Source organism: Melopsittacus undulatus, chromosome 2 (genome assembly GCF_012275295.1).
Source record: "Melopsittacus undulatus isolate bMelUnd1 chromosome 2, bMelUnd1.mat.Z, whole genome shotgun sequence".
Lineage (NCBI taxonomy): Eukaryota > Metazoa > Chordata > Aves > Psittaciformes > Psittaculidae > Melopsittacus > Melopsittacus undulatus.
The window spans coordinates 49343168-49365224 of NC_047528.1; the positions used below are offsets into that span (position 1 = coordinate 49343168).

Sequence of the window (22057 nt, forward strand, 5' to 3'; positions counted from 1 at the left end):
CAGTTCTTTTCTGTTTGACAGAGTTTGCAATTACTAGAACACATTTATTTGTGAAGGTGCATTACAGATTGGTAGTAATTCTCTCTCAGATACTTTACCTTTTGCCTCTGTGGATTATTTTGACATTGCTGGAGTGAGAAATTCCTCCCAGTAGTGTGTGGTGCTCAGCAGAGCTTTGTTTTGGCAGAACAGAGCTGTTGTCTGGAGTGTTTCTTCTTGCTCTTTGTGGCATTCACCTTGCATCATATATAAGAATAGTGTCTCTGCCTGGAACTTAGCAAGATACTGCTGGGATATGTGCACAGAGATAGCTATTGCAGTGGTTACCACTAACTGGCAAGAAGACCAGTTTCCATGATACCTTTCAAGTGAGAGTTCTGCAAAAGTTCAAGAACTTCTAAAACAATACAAAAATTAAATTCTGAAGCAAAACAAAACAAAATTATCCAATCTTGATTGCATGACAGTAATTTTCTTCACAGTAGTAAATAGCAGAAGTTACAGGGAAATGCATTTAAGCTTTTCTTACATTTGAGCAGAATTGTTTTAGAATTCCTTGAGTTAATGTGGACTACTTCATTCAGATGATGCCCAAGAAAAGGAAGAAGGGAAATAATCAGGAAAAGACAGTCTTATAAAAACATTTTGCGTAACTTTAGCTTGAAATAAATTACCTTAATGAGTTGATGCAGATTTAGGCAAATAAGTTATATTTCCATACTGTCCCAACTGTGCCACTCATATTTTTTTAAGTGTGATCAGTGCTAGAAGAAAGCTTCAAAACATGAGTATTCTGTGTGTAGATTATATCTTTTTTTCTGAAAATGAAAATTTATCCTTAGTATTTTCCACTTCAGTGGAGGTTGCATTCTTTACAAAACGGATATTCTTACTTAACAGACACACATCCTCTGACAAATTTCAGATGCTTAGTAAAACAATCCTTCTAAATACATGTTCTATACATAGCAACTGGAGAGAAGTCAGTGCTTTTGTTAAGTTTCCAAAGGGAGAACTGTCTGCCTGATGAAGCCTTCAGGACATCTGGTTATTCTACTAGCACTTCTTACTGCTTATTAAGACTTACTTTTGTAAGACACAGCTAACACTAACTCTAAGATGAAGTGGTTTCCAATCACTATATATAAAATCCTCTCAAAAATTTTGTATTGAAATCATGGAGGACTGTTGGCTTTATTGTCTGTTTGGGGTTTTTTTTAGGTTTAGAAAAGTGGTCATAGGATTGGAACATGATGGACATTACTGAGATGATAGATTTTGTGCTGTAGAAAATAAATAACACATGCTTAGGTCACACATGGAAATTCATTAAAAGAGATATTCTGAAAGAGTCTGTAATAGTTACTTTGTTAGCACATGTCAGTGTGGTTTGTCTTATTCCTGTGAACCTAGTACCAAATAAGCAAGTTTTAAATGAAATATCCATTTAAACAAACATGTCACTTACTTAGTTTTCAAATGTAAAAAAGCCCAAAGGCTGACCTGCTATTTTTTCCTTTTACAAGGCAGGTCTGGTCAATAGTCAAAAGTAAATATATATCTTTTATTAAGATTAGCCTAAATCATTACAGAACCTATTTTCTTCTGAAGCACAAATAACACAACTTTTCTCAGTTGTTGTCTACACTGAATGTTTTCTGTAAATTTAACAAGTGTATATGCAATCAGGGTTTTTTTTTTTCAAATATATACTAAATTACAGACCTAAAAAGAAATTAACACTGGAAAATTTGAAGACATTCTATTTTCTTTTGAAATAAATGTTGTTCTATTAAAAAGCATTTAAAATCCCTAAGATGAATGGAATCTGTCCTAGAGTTACTACAAAATCTAATAACTAGGTGTAAAATATTTTAAAGGAATTTTCTGAGGCTAAATTTGCAATGTTTACCCTCAAAAACTATGCAAGACTAGACAAAAACCAGCCAACACACCTGTGCAATTTCCAAGATTTGTTATTATTCCAGTGATTCTTTGATTTTTTTTTCAGGTCTGTTAATTGGAATTTGTGGCATTAAACACTCTTACTCATTTGTTGCTGAACAGGCTTAGTTTTTACTAGTATTCAGGTAATTGTTCATTTCTCAGTTAGCAGTTAACCAGAATTTTGAAATGTCCAGCAGTGATGAAGATCATAGCAATAGCAGGTGTAAAACAGAAATTATCAGCAATCATAAAGCAAGCAAGCTGAGAATTTAAATAGAACAAATTTAAACAGAACAAAATGTGGTGGGCACACTTTGCTATTTTACTATTCTTAAACACAGTGAGACTATATAAATACAGGTGCCTGCTTGTAACTTGTTAGTGCCAGCAGCCTAAGCTCTGAAGTAATTTTGAATTCAATTTATGTGGGAAGCTGAACAAACCAAATCCCTTAGTAATGTCAGTACATGAATGGCTGCTTTTCCAAACTAGAATATACAAACAAGAAAACGCAGCTTGTGAAGGAAAAGCATACTGCCAAAGTTCAAGCTTAGTTACTTTATAAAAGCCAGTTAAAGGAGATGAATACAGAAGGGCAAATACAATAAAGAGATTATTTTAAAAATTAAGTGCCATGGTTTAAGCCCAGCCTGTAAAACTCAGAACCACACAGCCACTCTCTCACTTCTGCCCCTTCTTCTCCCCTTTCCACTACTGAAGGGGTGGGGAGGAGAATCAAAATTATGTAACTGCCAGGGTTTGAGATTAGAACAGTCCAGTAGCTAAGGTATAACACAAAACTACTGCTGCTACCACCAATAATAATAATGATAAGGGAAATAACAAGGGGAGAGAATATAAAACTAAAAGGAGAAAAGGAAAACAACAAACAAGTGACGCACAATACAATTGCTCACCACCTGCTGACCAATACCCAGCCCAGACTGAGCAGTGATCTGGGCCTTCTGGATAACTCCCCCAGGTTTAAATACTGTGCATGACGTTCTGTGGTATGGAACACCCCTTTGGCTAGTTTGGGTTAGGTGCCCTGTCTCTCCTTCCTCCTGGCTACCCATGCCCCTCCTCCCTGGCAGAGCATGAGACTGAAAAGTCCTTGATGTGGGTAAGCAATACTTAGCAACAACTAAAAACATTGGTCTGTTATCAGCATTGTTCTCAGACTAAAGCTGAAAACACAGCACTGCAACAGCTATTAAGAAGGAGAAAAATAACTGCTACAGCTGAACCCAGGACAGCAAGTTATTTGGTCTCTTGTATGCATTCTCTCTGTCCAGAGCTTCCCAAAGAAGACACAAGAAGGAAACACATGGATTCAAACTATTTCCCTAGGATTTCAGTGCTTACTTCAGTCAGCTGATGAAAACCAATATTGCTTCATTTTCACCAAATTAGTTTCAAATACAGAAAATTTTCCCCATTTATTTCCATAATTCATGTTTCTTGTTTTAGTAGGTAGATAATATGTTTCTTGAAACCTCTTTATTGGCTGTATGAAAGGCTGCCCTAAATAAGGTTGGCTTTAGTTAAACTAAACTGCTACTAACCAAGAGCATGTGTTGTCTTCATACAGAAGTAATAGCAGAGATTAGAAGAAAGTAATTTAAAGAGTCTGAAGCAAAACACTTCTAGAACTGGGAGTTAAACTGCGGAGAAGTTTAAATCTAGGTCAATACTTTATGGCTGAGACCCATTCTTAGAATTAATTTCTTAGTCTATATTAACTATTTATGCTCATGTTATTCTACAAAGCTAGTGTGAGGGAATGGAAAATCATTATCAATTGTTGACAATAAATATGACGTATCAGTGTTTGTTGTCATCACAATATAATATAGATTATTTGCATTGGAGGTACAGATACAGAGGTACAGATCTGCCTTACGTACTATATCCAAAATGTCTGAGTCCTATGAGACTAAATATATGCATTACTTCTAATAGCTTTTCCAACATCATATGCCAAGAAATTGTGATAGCTAATAAAGTATGAACTTCTCTTTTAACAGAGACATCAATACAGTCAAATGTAAACCCACCAACTGTATTCATAGATAGTCATGGTTTAAGCTCAGCCATTAACTCAGTACCATGCAGCCATTATCTCACTCCCCCACCTTCCTCCCCCTGCTCCCGGAGGGATGCAGAGGAGAATCAAAGGAATGTAACTCCCAAGGGTTGAGATAAGAGCAGTCCAGTAACTAAGGTATAACACAAATCACTACTGCTACCACCAATAAAAATAATTATAAGGGAAATAACAAGGGAAGAGAATACAACTGCTCATCACCTGCTGACTGATACCCAGCAGGACCTGAGAAGTGATCTAGCCCTTTCAGGTAACTGCCCCCAGTTCTACATCCTGGGCATGATGTGCTGTGGTATGGAATACCCATTTGGCTAGTTTGGGTCAGGTGTCCTGTCTCTCCTTCGTCTCGACTTCCCCTCCTTACTGGCAGAGCATGAGACTCAGAAAGTCCTTGGTCAGAGTGAACATTACGAACCAGCACCTAAAAACACTGGTGTTATCAGCGCTATACCCAGACTGAAAATCAAAACCACAGCACTGCACCAGCTACTAAGAAGGAGAAAAAAAACAACTGCTACTGCTGAACCCAGGACATAGATACAATAGAGTAATACGAAATTTATATGTTTATTCATCTACTGAGCTCAGAAAAGTTGGCACTTTATTATTCATCACTTTAAAACATGGTTTCAGAATACAAATATATTGGTGCTTGGTTGGTTTTTTTCCCTAGTGTTGATGAAAATGAATTGTACTTGGGGACCAAGTCTGCCTATTAAAGTGATGTGGCACATTACCACACTTGTACAGAAATGAGCACAGATGGTGGGTCTATTAGTTCTCTAGCAAGAAATTTGTCTTTTTTTTTTTTTTTTTCTCCTCTCACAGTTCAAATCTGAGCAATACTTGCTCAAGTCAGGCTACCTCTGTGGGGATCCTTAAAATGTTTTTTTCCATTACTTGTACATTAGGAGTAAAAGAAACAGAAACTTATTAATGTTGTACTAAAACTTTGTAATGAATGAACTCTCTGAGAGTCAGATTTTAGAATTTTCCCCCAACAAAAGGAAACATATTTTGCATGTAAATGTAAGTCTACAGGGATGAAGTTCTGTGTAGCATGCTTAGATTTCCAATAGCACATTTAATTCTGACAGATCATTTAGTTTATGTTAGAATGTTTGAAGATGTTATATTTATGTGTGTCTATTAATTACACACAATATGTGGAAAACAAAACAACAGCATGTAAGTTCGTAATTTTTGTATGCAAAAGGTATAATTTCAAGCAGCAAAAGAGTAGATTAAAGAAAAAAGTCGCTGATTTCTATAATCTTACTTTTCTGTTAAAAATCAATAAAACAATACTGTTACAGCTTTGTCAATGCCTTATTATACACCTGAAGTAAGAAAAAATTCTTTAAACCTGCCTCATGACTTGTCAGAGCCTGTAATTACAAGACACTTGAAGTTAAATGATAGTTTTTGATGTCGACTGATCAAAGACAAATCACATTGCAGTGAAAGCAAATTTAATATGGATTAGGATTTCCAATAACAGGAAAAAATGCAGATGCATTTATGTCTTCAGCATGTTGAGTGTACTCACATTTGGGGGCTCTGTATTGAGACCAACATCATTCAGTATGCAGCATCCTGTGAAAAATATTGCTCAACATTTATGCTATGAACTGGTATACAGAGTATTGACCAATCTGGTGTGATGGGGTTGACCCTAACTGGACACCAGGTGCCCTCCAAAGCTACTCTGTCACTCCTCACTTCAGCTGGACAGGGGGAGAAAAATACAACAAAAGCTTGTAGGTTGAGATAAGGACAGGGAGAGACTGCTCACCAATTATTGTCATGAGCAAAACAGACTCCATTTTGGGAAATCAGTTTAATTTGTTACCAATTAAATCAGAGTAGGGTGACGAGAAATGAAACCAAATCTTAAAAACCAGCTTCCCCTCATGCCTTCCTTCTTCCTGGGCTCAACTTCACTCCCAATTTTGTCTACCTTCTCCTCCTCCAGCAGTGCAGGGGGATAAGGAATGGGGATTATGATCAGTTCATCATGTCCTTTTTGCTGCTCCTTCATCCTAAGGGGGAGGACTTCTCACATTGTTCCCCTGCTCCAGCATGGGCTCCTCTCTTCACAGGCCCACAGGTCTTAGCAGAAGTCTGTTGGTTTCTCACAGTGTCACAGCCCCTTTAGGCATCCCGCTACTCCATTGTGTGGTCCTCCTTGGGCTGCAGGTGGATATCTGCTCCACCATGGACCTCCATGGACTGCAGTGGCACTACCTGCCTCACCATGGGCTGCACCATGGGCTGCAGGGGAATCTCTGCTATGGCACCTGGAACACCTCCTACCCTCCTTCACTGACCTTGGTGTCTGCAGAACTCTCTCTTCCATGTTCTCACTCCTCTCCCTGGCTGTTGCCATGCAGTAGTTTTTATTCCCTATTTAACTATCTTATTCTAGAAGCAATTATTGCTGGGCTCAACCTTGGCCAGCATTGGGTCCATCTTAAAACCAGTTGGCATTGGCTCTCTTGGAGATAGGGGAAGCTACTGGTGGCTTCTTACAGAAACCACTCCTGTACCTCCCCTGCTGCCAAAACCTTGCCACACAAACCCAATATATTTGGGGGAAAATATTCTTCCAAATGGGATTGCATTTGCATGCAAATGAATCTTATTTTTTGTCATTTACCACTTTATTTCCTGTGTTTGATGCTTTATAAGGGATGTTCCTGCATGAAAATTCCCATCCAGAACCTGGAGGATTAATTTCAAGATTGGATTCTCCCTAAATATAAAATTTAAAACACTGAAAGGAGTAAAAACTTTACAAAGCTTGAATAACCCAGCACTTCAAAAGGGAGGAGAATGAGAGGAGAAGAGAGAGAAAAGTAGCAATTCCTTTAAGAGTCAAGATGGTAAATGTAGTAAACATGTAGTAGACTTGAAGATAAACCACAAGCCTTTGAACTGAGTAGTGATTATACCAGTCCTGGACCAAAGTTTTCTCTATGGGTGTAATCTTCTGTGTTATTTGGGGTCTGCTGGGGCCTATCAGGAGGATGGGCTGAAATGTGTTGGTTGTCACAGAACAGAGTCTGAATTCTTTTGGGGACAGCCAGTGCATTGGTGAAGGTTTTAAGTGGACAGCGGCTTGTGGTGGAGGGTGAGGAGGGCTGCAGGTAGGTGGAAGCAGAGGGAATCACAAATTCAATCTGTTTGTCAGCCTTGGAAAGGATTACACTGAGTGTTGGTGAGGGAAAGGTCAGGAGTGAGGTAAAAGGCAGAAAGAAAGGAGCTAAACAGCTTAAAGCAAGTAAGGATAAGTAATACGGAGGTTTGTTACTACCAGTACCTAATGATCTAATGGCTGTTAGATGCTTATAGTCTTAAAATTGCGGTGTTATCAAGTGCTAGTGTGCTGCTTGTAATTGCTTTGATGCATATGTCACATCTGCTTCAGGTTCTTAGCCCTCCCCACTCTCAGCTGGAAAAAGCAAACCCCACCTCTGAGCAGCCAGCAAAGATGCAATTTGGGTACCTAATGAGAGTAGGTTCTTTGACAGTTAAGTGACTGAGTGGATGTCCTTCCTGAAAAGAAGAAAGAGTTAGCCTGGTAATGATTGTAAAAGAAGAAAATGCTTAGCAAACTATTTAGTTTCTTTACAAAGCTGTGAAGGCAGCAGAAGAATGGATAGGGATATCCCCAGAGCCTGCTCACTCATACTGTACAATTGTTTTCTGTACAGAGATGCTTTTTCTCACTGAAGTGAGCAAAAAAATAAAGTTTAAGTGAGATTTGCTACAGGCAGTATTACTGGGTAAGAATATCAGGACTTTGTATAGGAATTGCCTTAGTTATGAGAACTGAGAGAACGTTCAAATGGATTTTGAATATGGTTTTGGGATAACCTGAACCTTGTAACCCAAAATGACAAAGAGCCATTGGGTCACACAGACTTGACAAGGCTGAACATGTGTAAATCAGAAAAAGGGTATTTTTTTGTGTGAGAAAGGAGACTCAGTTATTGCCTAGAAAGAAATGTTAATATTGTGTAATAGAGCTCCTCTACCTTGGAAACAGATATGCATTTTGCCTTTTGAGACAATATGAAAAGAATGACTGTAACAGAACAACTAAGAAAGGGATAGAAAGAACCAAATTAATTGCTAACACTTTTTACTGGTAAGTAAATCTGATTATTCCTTAGGATGACAGCTATAAAGAAGTTGGGGAACATAATTAAAACTCCAAATATCTCGTCTGCTCACAAGACAGTAATACTTCCCCAACTGCTTTCCCTCATGTGAAAGAAGGGAGTTAGTCTTACGGTAAACAACAGTTGCACAATGGTGTGGATTTCATTGTGGAAATAGCTGAAAAAAAATTTATGGTCAGCCTTGAGCAAGTCATTGCCAGATGATTCTTAGATGCTAAATTAATAAAAGTAATTCCAAGCTAAATTAATAAAATTGTAGCCTAGGCAAGTCTCAACTTCTCTATGGTTTATTTCTTCCTGCATAGTTAGAAAAATAAGTGCTGTTAATGGAATTAAAAAAAAGAGAAAGGGCATTCTTTTTCACAGTTATGCATTTCACAGGCAAATGTGTAATAGTTGAGTTTGCAGCATTCTAAGAAAGGTGTTAATTGAAGAATTCCAACTGACAGAATGTGAGAACATAGGTTTTCCTATGACAGAAAATGAGAGCACTAGAAAGAATGGATAGATATAACCTTTAAGATTTATTTTATTGTGAAATAGTATGAAGAGAAATTCCTGTGTTGCATTGAACCGATGTTGACTTAAAACAGCTGTCCATCTGGTGAGTGCAGTATTAGCTGGAAAAGGGAAGGAAGGAAGGAATTCCATCTTGAATTTCCTGTTTTGATTTAGACAAATGACTGTGAAAGAAGGATTTTTGAGGAAAGCCTTAAAGAAAAGTTTTTTTTGTTGTTTTCTTTTTTGTTTGTTTGGTTGTTTGGGTTTTTTTATCCTTAAAGGTTATCAGAAGATTTGTTGACTTTACTCAAATTGCTGCATTAAGTGTTCCCCCAAGTCTAGCAGGCAGGATGCAGATTTTGTACACACCCCTATAAAAAGCTGTATCCCATCAGTACAAGCTGGCAAATTGTCCCACCACTACAGCTGTCTGGTTATAAAACAAAATGCCACTTTCTGAAGAATATGAGGTATTCATATATTCAATGTATTCAACAGTGCTATAAAGATTTTTTTTTAAACTCAGCTACCATGTTCCAGTGAACTACATTAAGTACATTAAGCCTTTCCATCGTCATTCTGGAACATTAACATCCATTCCAAGTAATAGTATGCCTAGTGAATCAGTAAAGGGTTCCATAATGGCGTTTAGTAATAAGCTTATTATTTTTAGTATTTACCTTTAGCAGATACAGTGTGTCCTGAATATTGGATATAGCTGACTATTTTCTCGAATGAAAAATGAATAAAGCTGGAATCCTTAACTTGTGACTAATCCTAAGTAATCATTGCTGTGATATTTTGATACATAATTGAATTTAAATTTGGTATTATATCTACTTCCAGTGAACTTGATTGCTTGCAGAGGAAATAAAAAGTATACTTTCCCTAAATAGCATATGCAGAGCTTTATGTAGAAGGTCTAGAATTTTGCTGTTTACTGTATGAAACCAAATGCTTTAAAGGACTTAAACAATGAAAGACTGCTGGATCTTGATGTCTTAAAAGTCTGGGAAAATTTTGCTGGCCTTAAAATTAGTTCTCTTTTGATGCATTTTGCAGAATATGTAGTCCAAAGTGTCTTCTTGTAATGCCTCAAGAAGCTATTAACTTTTGTCATACATATAGAAGGCAAATTGTGATAGGTTTGATTTATATCTATGAGTATGGCCACTGTCATTTTAGAAATGGTATCTGGGTCCATGAGCACTTTTTAGGGATATCCTTAAACTCACTTAAGGTGACATTTAACCAAATATCAAAGACCAGATATTGTTGTTATGTGGGCACCTTGTTTTAATTAACAGTATTCATAGGAGGACCTGAAAAGTTTTTAATAAAACAGATTCTGCAAAATATGAATATGCTATGTTCTCTGTGCTCATATGCAAATCTAAGAGTCAGGAATTAGGCATTTCTGTACTCCATTCCTGATAGGTTTTTTTCCTTTTTCTTACAGCATAGCAGCTGGCAAAATTTTTTTGAGACAGAGATTTATAGAGCTATCTTCTTGTAGGGTATGCAGACAAAACCTAACATATGGAGAGTGTTTGCATAATGTACAATATCTGTGATGAGAAGGTAGATATTCAGGTTTTCTTGCATAACTTGAGCATTGCATATAACAAGGGAAGTTGCTAGGTGGTTAATATTATTTTCTGTATTTTGAGTTCTGATATATTAGGAACATTGTTCTACCTACTACAGCAGTTCTTTATTGAGTGAGCATATCCTAGGTTTCTGTTGCTTCTTTTTTACATATCTATTAAGTAAAGTTGGGCCAACTGTATATTTCCATAGTTATGTATGCTAAAGAATTTATGCATAATTTGGCTGTTGTTTTGGAATAAATATTCTATCTGCATGTACATTCACAAAAGCACTAGGAAACTTCAGGTGTAGTTCTGGACAGGTAGTGTGTGTATAATTTGGAGTTTGATTTAAAAACCTGAAATGTCATGCATTTAGACAATCATCATATAGTCTTGTATTTAGCAAAACCAAAATGGAGGACAGTTTATTCACACGAAAAAATCATGCATAGGGCTGAATGTTTCTTGCTTCAAAATGTAGATAACTCTTTTCTTGTTAAGGTTTGCAGTAAAATTAAAGTTATAATAAATAATACAACTTTATATAATGTAGTAATTATATCATGCTGTATTTCTTTTTTTGTGGAAAATATATGCACAAAATTAATGTATCCAATTAAAATGAAATGTTGGTGCCATGAGAGTTAATAAGAACTATAAGATGACTCAGAGTAGAATAACTTGCTAAACCATTTTTGTGTGTGTGTTTGTGTATTAAACTAGCTATACTCATCGTGTGGTTGGCAGTGGAATCAAAGCTCAGTCTGCAAATCCAGAAGTAAAAGTGAAGGGAACAGATCCTGTAATAAGTCAAATTATTGACAAGCTGAAACATGTTATTCAGGTAAGCTGTTTACACCTATGGATGTAGTATAGTACTGAAGACTCTGGTGGTGATAGTATTAATTTACTGTACATTAAAGATTAATTATTAATTCAAGTTATTGCTCAGTGCATCTCAACAGCAAAACACTACTTGCTCTCTATCCCACTTCAATTATTAAAAATTATTTAGTTAAAAGATTTGCATATGGCAGTTAAGTGTAGGAAGTCAGACTCTGGCAGCTGAGCCATCTGCACTTGAGTACCACAGCTCAGCATTGCAGTAAGTGTACAGAACGACAAACAGTATAATTTAAGGATACTGAGTGCATATGTTTGAAAAAAAACCCAAACAAATCCACAATAAAACATAATTTCTCTCTTCCCTCTTTACTAAATTTAGTTTTTTCTTAAGTCATCCTGTTACAAGGTTTTTTGTTTAGATGTCAAGACAGAAAGTTTGAACAAGAATTGCATGCTTGCTAAAGGAGTTAGTTTTCATTACCTGTTGCACATATTTGTGAGTTACTGAATTTAAGGCTTACAAGGCAGTCAATTCCAATACAGTTCTGCACAGCCATAGTATTGTATTATATTTAAAGGAGTACAAGTATCTTTTGTTACATGAGGTATCTATGTGCACAGATTGCCAGAACTACAGGACAAAAACCTTACTCTGTTGAACCCAACAGTTATTTTGATGACAGCTCTGTATTTCAGTTTTAAAATATAAGTCTCCACTCTGATTTGAAGACTCAATGATAAGAAATGTTATACTGGCACTTCTTATCAGTGACCCATGTAACCCAGTATCCTCTCATCTGCACTGGTAAAAGGAGAGGCTAGTTAGAGAGGGCATGCAAGCTTGGCACCTTTATGATATCTTCTCCCCATCTCTACCTCATTCCCTAAACACAAGAATTAACAATATCAGACAGTGCTTTCTTGCCTAGTGCATTTAGTTCCATTTAAGGAATTGCTTTTTGTTTCTATATTTTTGGCAGCTTTTAAATATAATTTTCCAAATGGATTCTGGAATTAAAATATTAATGACAGGTTCACAATAAACTCTCTTGGTTCTTATTTCTCTATTTGAGAAAAATAACTCTTCTCTGACAACAAAGAAAAGATTGATGAAATAGAAAAAAACCAGAAAAATTTATTTCTGTCAGTAGTGTTGTTTTCTGGGAGAAGTGACACCCAGATTGAAGCTTAAAGGCAATCATTATTCTTTTCTCCTTAAAAGAAGTATCTTTTGTAGCCCTCCAGCTTTTGTCTCTTTCTTTATTAAAACAGTGACTACAATGGTAAGAAAATGAATACATTTTTCCTTCCAAAGAGATGCTATGACTTAATTAAGAGCTATGAACTTACTGTGCAAGGAAAAACATTTCAGATTGGTAAGTCTCAAGGTCTTTCATCTATTAGGAGTGCCCTCCTTCTTTGATATTAAATCTGCACTGTATAGTTTGTTGTGTTGTTTTCCTCTAGAGACTAGGAGTTGTGTTATTTCCTCTTCAAGTGAGTATCTGAAAGAGTGGAATAGAGCAATTCCATTATAAGGTATTTCATTTTCAGAGCTTATTTGCCCATGTCCCAGAAGAATTGAGTGGGTCTTGGGAAGAAAGACATATAATTTACATACTGGAAGTCTTACTATCCTCCAAGTATTTTTAACTTTCTATTGGATAGTTTCCTTTCTTGCAGCTCTGAGTATGGAAATAAGGTCAGGGGATAAAGAGAACATCAAATTCCTTAGAGACCTGACATATAACTGCTATTCCTCAGATAAAGGGGCTGAAGAAACTGCAGAAAAAGCTTTCTTCTCTACCATTTACTGCTTGAGAAAAGAGGATGGGGAGTGTAAATTAGAGATTCAAATACAAAAGATCACCTTTTTGTCCTTTATGATATGAAAAGGATGAATCACATTAAGCTTATGATGGACAGATTAAATATGGGGAGCTTAATGGATTGTGGTATTGCCTCAGAGATAGATGAAGTCATACTTAAGTCAAGCATACTTTAGTCTAGTCCTATAGGAGGACTAATTTGAAGAGGATGACCAGCTTTTCATTCAGAATACATAATTTAGGTCACATTGAAAAATATATCCTGATTACACTCTGTTCTTCTAGACCAGAAAATGTAATTCTCTCTAGTAAATCTGGGGTAAAAAAATTCTATTAGAAAGCCTTATTGTTTTCTGAAACCTTTTTTTTACTCTTTGTCATCAAAGCAGATGACCAGTTTTCTCAACAATTACTCTAAATTTCCCTTTTTACTTTCAAGAATCCCAGCACAACAGCAAGAAGGAAGTGAATATTCTGAGATATAAAGTGGGACCTATTTAAGGGGGAGACCATTAAGCCCTCAGAAAATATGACTCTGCATATTTATTGTAAAAATTACTAGGTATTATCAAATAGCAAAAGAAGAACAGATGTCTTAAAAATCTCTTCCTGCTCATCTTTAATGTGTACATAAGAAAACAGATCGAAGACCATTCTGCCATGAATGCAGAAAAGATGTGTTCTGGTATCTCCTCTTTTCTTGCAAGGTAGATATATGAGCACATAAAAATTCCAAGCAAAGAATTGGCTTTAAAATATGTAAACGTACAACACTTAAACATACTCTGTTTTCTAGGTTCTATTCTATTAAAAACTTTAAAACACTGAAAAAAAAACCTGATTGCATAAGTGATACTATCTTCCCAGCAGGCTGTGGTGTCCATGTACCTTCTCCATTGTGAGAGGTTCACAGTAATCCTCCTCCTTTTTCTGTAAATAGTGGATTTACCAAAAATCAATAGAACTTTTGGATTCCATTGGACCCTGACTGCTATAATCTGTGCTCTGGACTCCACAGATCTGTATTCACGGCAACAAAGTGCAATCAGAGTAACTTACATGAACTCTGCTGAACCATTAACAGCTGAAAATGGCTTGAAAATGTCACCTTTGTAAAAATGTCTATTTGTACAGACTGGTGTTTTGGAGAGTTTTAAATGATGGGCTCTTCTTCATTCATTTATCTTCATGGTAGGCAAATAATGGGTTCAGTGCATATCCTCTTGCATACTGCAATCTTCAGCTATCGCTGTAGTAGACAATCATGATAAGCAGTCAGTTGCATATGGCAGCAATAATAGTGGTAATTATTTTTCTTTCTTCCCCTGTAATTTTAAACCATGATTCATTTATCTTTTCTGCAAGTACAAACACTGAGGTTATGAAGTAAATATGATATTTCAGTGCTGTGATTACAGGTGATTGGACCTTTGATCATTTCAGTGTATTTCTTCTTTCAGAAGACAATCTCAAAAACATACTGCTTTTGTAAATATCAGTCATTACTTGGAGCTTGTATTTACAGATGAAGTAAAGACTTCTTAATTTTATGAAGTCATGCCATAGTAGAAAATATCTGCGTGTCTGTCTATATAAATTAGGTAGACCAAATCTCCCTCTGGAGATCTTCAGAGTCACCGGCCACTCTATTGACTATACTGGAAATTTATATGCTTATATTAGGATAAATAGTTTCCTATTTCTAACAGGAGATGCGGCCAAATTTATTTGGAAGGGATCACACCTTATACCGCTGTACCACCAAACTTCTATCTGACATATGTGAAATAATATTTACATTCTACACAAAGGGTTGAAAACTGTCACTAGTGGAAGTGATGCCTACATTCTTTAAGTGAATAGAGGCCACAGCTTCATAAGACTTTAAATGTAGGTGATAGTCTAATTTTTCCTTTACTAATGGTCATTATTATGTTGTTATTATATGGTGTGTGTCACCATGCCATTATTAGTCCATTTACTTAGCTCAAAAATGTTACAAAAATGGTGATACGAGATACTATTTTGACACTGATTTGGCATACTAATAACTAAACATTCTAGCTCTGTTTTTAAAAGCTTTTATCAATGTATCATGGCACAGGCAATGTAGTAAGTGTTTTTGTAAGAGCTGTTCTAGTACATATTAGAAATGGTGATGGAATACATTACCCAAGTCTTGATCTGCGCATACAAAGAATCATGGTTTTAAATTACTCATATGCAAGATGGGGCACTTGCAGTCGTGTTTCCCGTTGATCACTGAAATCAAGTTTGTTCCTTTAGTGTTATGATTATAATAGTTAAAATCCCTCTGCCTTTTAGAACAGCTCAAACTCCTTATATAAATTTAAGAAATTACACATTCTGATGACTCTGTTGATGACTACAATGCAATTCTTTCTCATGAAATGAGGTAATTCTCAAGAGTACAGCATTTGAGCCTTAAATACTTAGGGCCTTTGTTTAATACACTTTTCACTAACATGCTCTTGAAGACTTACTTCTCAAATATTTTCCCTCCTTTCTCTCCTTTTTTTTTTTTAAATATATGTATGTTGTATCCTGTACTTTGCCTGGTTCAGTAATAGATACCTCATAGAGGTAATTGGGAAGTTAAATTTCAGTGCAGGTTGTGCAAGAGCCATTCAGCATTCTCTGGTGTTAGAATTGCTTTCAGCTGTGTTTAATCCTAAACCACCTGTTTATTACTTTTGTTACAGTAGGAAAGACTGCCTCACAATTTTTGTTTTGGTTTTCATGTTACAAATGCATATCTAAATGTTAATTTTGGTGTAGATTTTGGTTTTACTACCCTTTTTAGTTTCTTCCAAAGTTAGAACAATCATGCAGGTACAGAATAGCTCTGTATTTTGACTTTTTTCTCCAGTGATTTATTGGCTCTCCTTTTCATATTTTATGTGTTGGCTCCTTCTTTTGTTTCATTTCTGGAATTAATACAATGTTATTTTCTTTTTGAAATCAAACCCTTGAACAAATTCTGTCTTTGACTTGGCAAGATAGCTGAGTACTAGAGTAACATGTTGCATTAGGATAGTCCTACTTGACAGAGAAGCCTATTTCATATTCATTATGTGAGCTGTCCCTGTCTTTTGGCATACCTACAGAGACCTGGTTTATCACACTGTATAGACTTGAATTCCCTCTGACAGCTAGCTGGTGCCAAAAATATGTTAAATACTTGAGTATTACTGTTGCATCTAAGATATTTGAATAATTTCTGTAAAGATATTAAACACTTAGAAATGAGATGGGGAATTGTTTCCTGAGTTTTATCCTCCTCCTTTTAAAATATACTTCAATTTCCAATCTCAAGAACACATTCGAATGCAGAATTCCTGAAGCTTTTGCATCTCTTGAAAGTGAAAAGGTTTTCTTCACAGTTGTGTGATGATAATGGTGTATGTCCTTTTGTTTTTCATAAAGGTGGTCTTTATGTATTTGTTAGACAAAACACTACAGGTTATATGAACATTCTGAGATTACTGTATAACTTGGAAAATTATGTGTAAGCTCAAACCTACATATGGTTTATAGGTGGAAGGCAGAGAAGGAAAAAATTATTAGGAGGACATGAATATGAGCTTATGCATCTCCTAGTGTTGGCATACCTATGAGGTAAATTGAGATGAACAGGTCATCAGCCACATAGTCCTTACTTGTCAGTAATTTAAGTAACACAATAGTTTTTCATGGTTTGTTTTCTTTTTTATTAACTAGTTTATCAAAGTTATTAAAGACTAGTCAGAGTCCCATTCCTTTAGCACAAATATTTTTTTAAGTAATAGTAGCTTTTTAGGTAGGTTTTGTGCTTAAATGAAAATGTTTTGATGCCTCAACATGGATAACAAAAGGAAAAGAGTGTACGTTGTACAGAGCTTTCTGAAACTAAGTTTAAACTTCACATTTGTGTAAAACACTAAATGACAAGCTAATAAAAATTAGAATCCCTAAAATTTGTATTTTTGTTATTTTCTTCCATTTCTTATAAAGCCGTGCACAATACACAGTGAAAAAACACATGCATTGATGCAACAGGGAGATACTGTCAATTCTTATCCATTTAGTGCAGACAGCAGTGGCACAGGAAATAAAACAGCGTTTTCCAGCTACTTAGATGTATAGTGACACTAATGGAAGTATTCATTATGGTGCAGATTCTCTCTACAAAAGCCTGTTTTGCACTTAAATTGCTTGCTGCTATAGCTGGTAAAAACTGCTTGTGTTAAGGTTTCTTAACAAAACAGGAGCATTGTTCTATCCTCTCATTTTTAAGTACAATATTAAATGAAGGAGAGTTTTGAGAATTTTGGAAGAGTTATAGCTATGATAAACAATATCATCTGGGGCACAGATTTTTTGATGCTCATTTTAGAAAATCTGATCTACTTTACTAAGCAAAACTGTGGAAAGGAAAATTATTTTCCTATTTAGAATTTATCATTTATGCTCCTTGCCACTCTTATTATGCACTCTTATGCACTCTTGCCACTAATATATTATTAGTTTATTTTTTAATACTTTCTTTCAAACTCCCAGTAAGTTTGGCTATAGATCTCAAAGAAAACAAGTGGGCTAGTAACCCTACCCCACGGAAGTCGTACCAATTCGGAAAGTGAAAAGCAGCTTCTTCTGATGCCTTGAATTCCCAATCCCAATTTAGAAAAGGAAGGGAACATATGTATTGATGCATACTAGACACACTAAGGGATTCAAGTTCACTAAGGAGGGCTTCAGAGCTCTGATGAAGTAGTTCTTATTAGCTTCTTATTAGCTTCGGTGGGCTCCACAGAAATGTAGGAGTCTCTCTGTGAAGGCTGGACATGTTTGCTTTCTTCAATAGTTTCATCACAGAATAGAAAATCTTATTTTTGCAGTGAGGTAATGCCCACTTGTACTATAGATGGATGCAACATTTTGCATAATATCTGACAGCAGGATACATTGCCAGATTTTTAACTAGCTACCCAGTTTGGAAGAATCTATCATTCCATATGTTTTGGGACTTTTTAGGGGCATATGTGCTTCTTTGTGGTTATTGAAAAAGACAAAACATGCCTTTAATGCATTGTCTGTTTCAATTGTATAAAATATTGCTGTCAATACCTAATTTCATATTTTAATTAGATAATGCAATTTATTTGATTTTTGTAATGACTTGTAAGGAGGAAGAAGACGAATGGTATAGGAACTACACTTAATTTTGAGGGAATGCCAGTTTAATAACTGGCTTGTTTCTGAATACTTTCAGCAGAGGATTGTTTTAGGGAGTGGTATTGCAGATTACTTTTTCTGTTGTCCTTCCCATTTAAAGAATCAATTGTTGTGCAATGACAACTGTCCCACTTAGTGTATAATCAACTACAAATGAGTTTAGGGTATCAGCTTGCAAGCATTCTGCCTAATGGGATCTGGATTTGCCTAAAAATATCCTTCTTCATGTGATTGAAGGACCATATCCTTTTTAACTCATGTAGAACAATAATTGGACTTTGTAGAGGTGCTTAGAAGCCTCACTGGAGGCTTAGAAGCTACCCTGGAATTTGCATGCCCAGTATTGGGAAAGATGAATATGTATTTGAATATCGAATTTGAATCATACTGGTTTGTGCTGTTCTTGTACAGCAGTAGGATTCAGCTTGTTATAAAATATTTTTATCCAGTTTTCTGAAATATTAAGTTGGTTTGTTTCATGATTATTTTAGATGCAGCTTCCAATAAGTTTGATTACTATTAAAAAGGTTGTCTTAATCGTATGAAGAGAGTTTAAGAATTCAGTCAGTCTTTACATTTGAACTGTTTTTCCAGATTTGCATTTGTAATTTACATTCACAGAGGTGATTCTGGAGGAAATGGCATTAATTGAAGTTGTTATTTGCGTCCAAGCAGAAACCATTTGTAGTGGGTTGACCTTGGATGGCTACCAGATGCCTACCAAGCTGCTCTCTTATTCCCCTTTTTAACAGAACAAGGGGAGAAAATAAGATGAAAAGGCTTACCGGCTGAGATAAAGACATGGAGATTTCTTACATTTTACTGTCACAGGCAAAACTGACTCAAACTGGAGAAAATTAATTTAATTTTTTGCCAATTAAAAGTAAAGTAGGATGGTGAGAAACAAAGGAAAAACTAGACACATCTCCCCTATCCCTTCTTTCCAGGCTCAATGTCACGTCTTTGCTCCTGACTCTTCTGCCTCCTCACCCTGACCATTGCAAGGGAATGTGGAATGGAGGTTGTGGTCAGGCCATAACACTTAATCTCTGACATTCTTTCTCATGCTTTTCTCCAGTATGGGTCCTTCTAGTGAGCTGCTGTCATTCAGAAACAGACTGCTTCTGTGTGGGCTCCCTTCTAATGGCTGCCAGGAGCCTTCTCTGGCATGGGCTTTCCATGGACTGCAGCTTCCTTCAGGGCACCTGCTCCAGTGTGGGTTCCTCCATGGGCTGCGAGATCTGCTCCAGTTTGGTCCTCTGTGGGCTGCAAAGGGACAGCCTGAGTCACTGTTGTCTTTAGCATGGGCTGCAGGGGAATCTCTGCTCCGGTGCATAGAGTCCCTCCTCCCACTCCTTTTCCAGCCCTGGTGCCTGCAAGGTTGTTTGCCTTGCGTTTTTCTCACTGCTGTTTCTCGCAGCTTCTGCCCAGTGGTTTTCACCCTTTCTTAAATACTCTTCTCTTGAGGTGTCACTATCTTGGCTGAGGGGCTCAGCTATGCCCTGCAGTGAGTCCATGGAGCTGGCTGTGTCTGGCACAGGACAGCCTTGTCCACTCCTCACCCTGCAGCCTCCACTACCAGCACCTAGGCAGCTGCACCCTTACACCATTATAATACCTACTTCTGAAATCAATATGCTTATTATATTAATAAAAGATAGAGGAATATTCCCAAACTGATACACTTGGAGTAACAACATATTTGTTAAAAAGGGAAGAGACTCTGATATCAAGGAAAAGAAACAAAGAAATGTAGGCTTTGATATCAAATGGCACAGTAAAAGATTTAAGTAAAGCAGAAAGTCAGCTCTGTAGTCAGAAGTGAAAGTCAAATTAGCTGTTATAACTTATGAAATCAGATACATATCACAAAATCATCCTATAGTTAGCTTCATTGACAACCTCTTCTGAATAGAGGCTTAGCAACTAAATATATCACATCAGGGTGGAAGGTATGAACAAAAATTTGAGAAGCAGCTTGCTGTTTCTGTTAGTACTAATTATTGACAGATATAGCTTGTCAATATGACAGCATTAACAAAATACTTTGCATGCAAGAAAACTCATTAAAGAGTATAAGAAAGAGTGGAATACTAACTGGAATTACAGTAGTAAATACATTATGACCTAAATAGCATCCAGAAGGTCTCATAGTACTGGTCTCACCTATGCTGTGGAACTTACTAGTGAGTTCCTCTAAGCTAGCACATCAAGGGAGTAAGGAAGATGACTACTGTGTGCACATTCATATATTAGTGCTGGCTGGTCAATGCACTCCCCACATTAGTTTACTGGGTGTGGATGCTGAATAGCAGCTGAGATCAGTTCAAAGATAATCACATTTCTGTAAGTGGTGATAAAATGGAAATGCATTGCCTCTTGTCAGTCCAAATGTCACAGCTGAGGAAAAACACTACTGGGGGCTTGGGGTTGGACTAGATGACCTTTAAAGTTCCCTTACAAACCAAAAGATTCTATGATGATACTGTGTGAACTCATACTTTGTTAAGACCAGGAAATGCACATGGGAGCAGTTGTCATAAGAGCTGTGATAATGAAAACGGATTGTCATCAACTACAAAACAGAAAGCATTAAGGAAACAGGCTTCTTTTTCATCAGTGATCAGATGACCATTTATTAGAATAGGTGCAACAGTCATTGTGCAAAACTATGACAGATCAAAACAGGTACCAGAGTAGCACAAAACACTGCAAAAAGGAAATTAAGCATTATTTCAGTTGTATGCCATTAACTGCTGAGAGAAAAAAGGGGATGTCCACAGATTTTCTGGCCTGAAAAGTTATACAACCTTTTAAGGCATATTTAATGTTTCCTATTTGAGACAGGCTGTTCCTTTTTAGTCTCAGCCCTGGGAAATCCCCATGAGTTAGTGGCCTGTAGACAGCAATAGAGTCATTTGTTGCATGCATCATCATAATTTGTTCTGTCAGTTTGCACAATAAGCAGTGCATTTTGCAGGCACAATAAATATCAACCTAGAAAACAATCCATTGTTCTGGAATCTTATGAACAGGAATTCCGTGTTATCTGTGAGGGCTGTTTGCTGCTTGAAGAACTCATCTGCCTTGTGCTTTCGCTTTCTGTAAGTGTAGGAAATTTTAGAAAGCAGCAGCATAGTATGGTGCATTAAACTGCTTTTCACTCCTGTAGTGTGCATGTGAAATCTTTGTGGATAACACAATTCATATTTGAAACTGTGCCACATATTTGAAGGGTACAAAGTTTGCTGAGGAAAAACCCTGGTATTGTCTTGAGGGAGTCAGCCAGCAGGTGACTGAAGAATCAGAACCAAAGGGTGAGTGTGTAATTTGCATGAAGCCTTAGCAAAACTTTTCTGCACTATGGATTAAAAGGTGTTAGAAACAAGCTGTGCTATGGTTTTTTTTTTTAATTTAGTTTTTGTTTCAAGAGCTAATGCAAGCAAGTACAAATGTATCCTGGCAGATTATGGTTATCTGTTAGGCTTGTGATTAGGTTTGCTAGATTTGTTAGGATCTGTCCAGAAAAAGAAATACTACACAGCTCTGTATTCAATTGTTGCATTAAAAAAAAACCTCCCACAAACAAAAGAACAAAAAAGCCTGATAAATATGCTGATTCCAAATTCCTTCTAAAATAAGCACATAATAAAAATGTGCTTCTTCATAGAAGAAAAATTGTCAAGACTCATTACATATATAAAAAATCACAACTTTGATAGTAATATGATTGAATAAACATATATATATATTTGCAAGGCAGCTTAGTTACTACTTCTGAAAAATCCTTTTCAAATTTTGTCTTTAAAATAT

The 22057-nt window shown here is 36.4% G+C and overlaps 1 protein-coding gene across 1 annotated transcript in view; it reads left to right on the plus strand.

The window, feature by feature from the left end:
- GPC5 (glypican 5) overlaps positions 1–22057 on the plus strand; it is a 623308-nt gene that overhangs the window by 193166 nt on the left and 408085 nt on the right. Inside the window, exon 6 of the mRNA XM_013127928.2 lies at positions 11058–11178. Within this exon, the coding sequence (XP_012983382.2) occupies positions 11058–11178 (121 nt within the window). The remainder of the gene's footprint in view (positions 1–11057; positions 11179–22057) is intronic.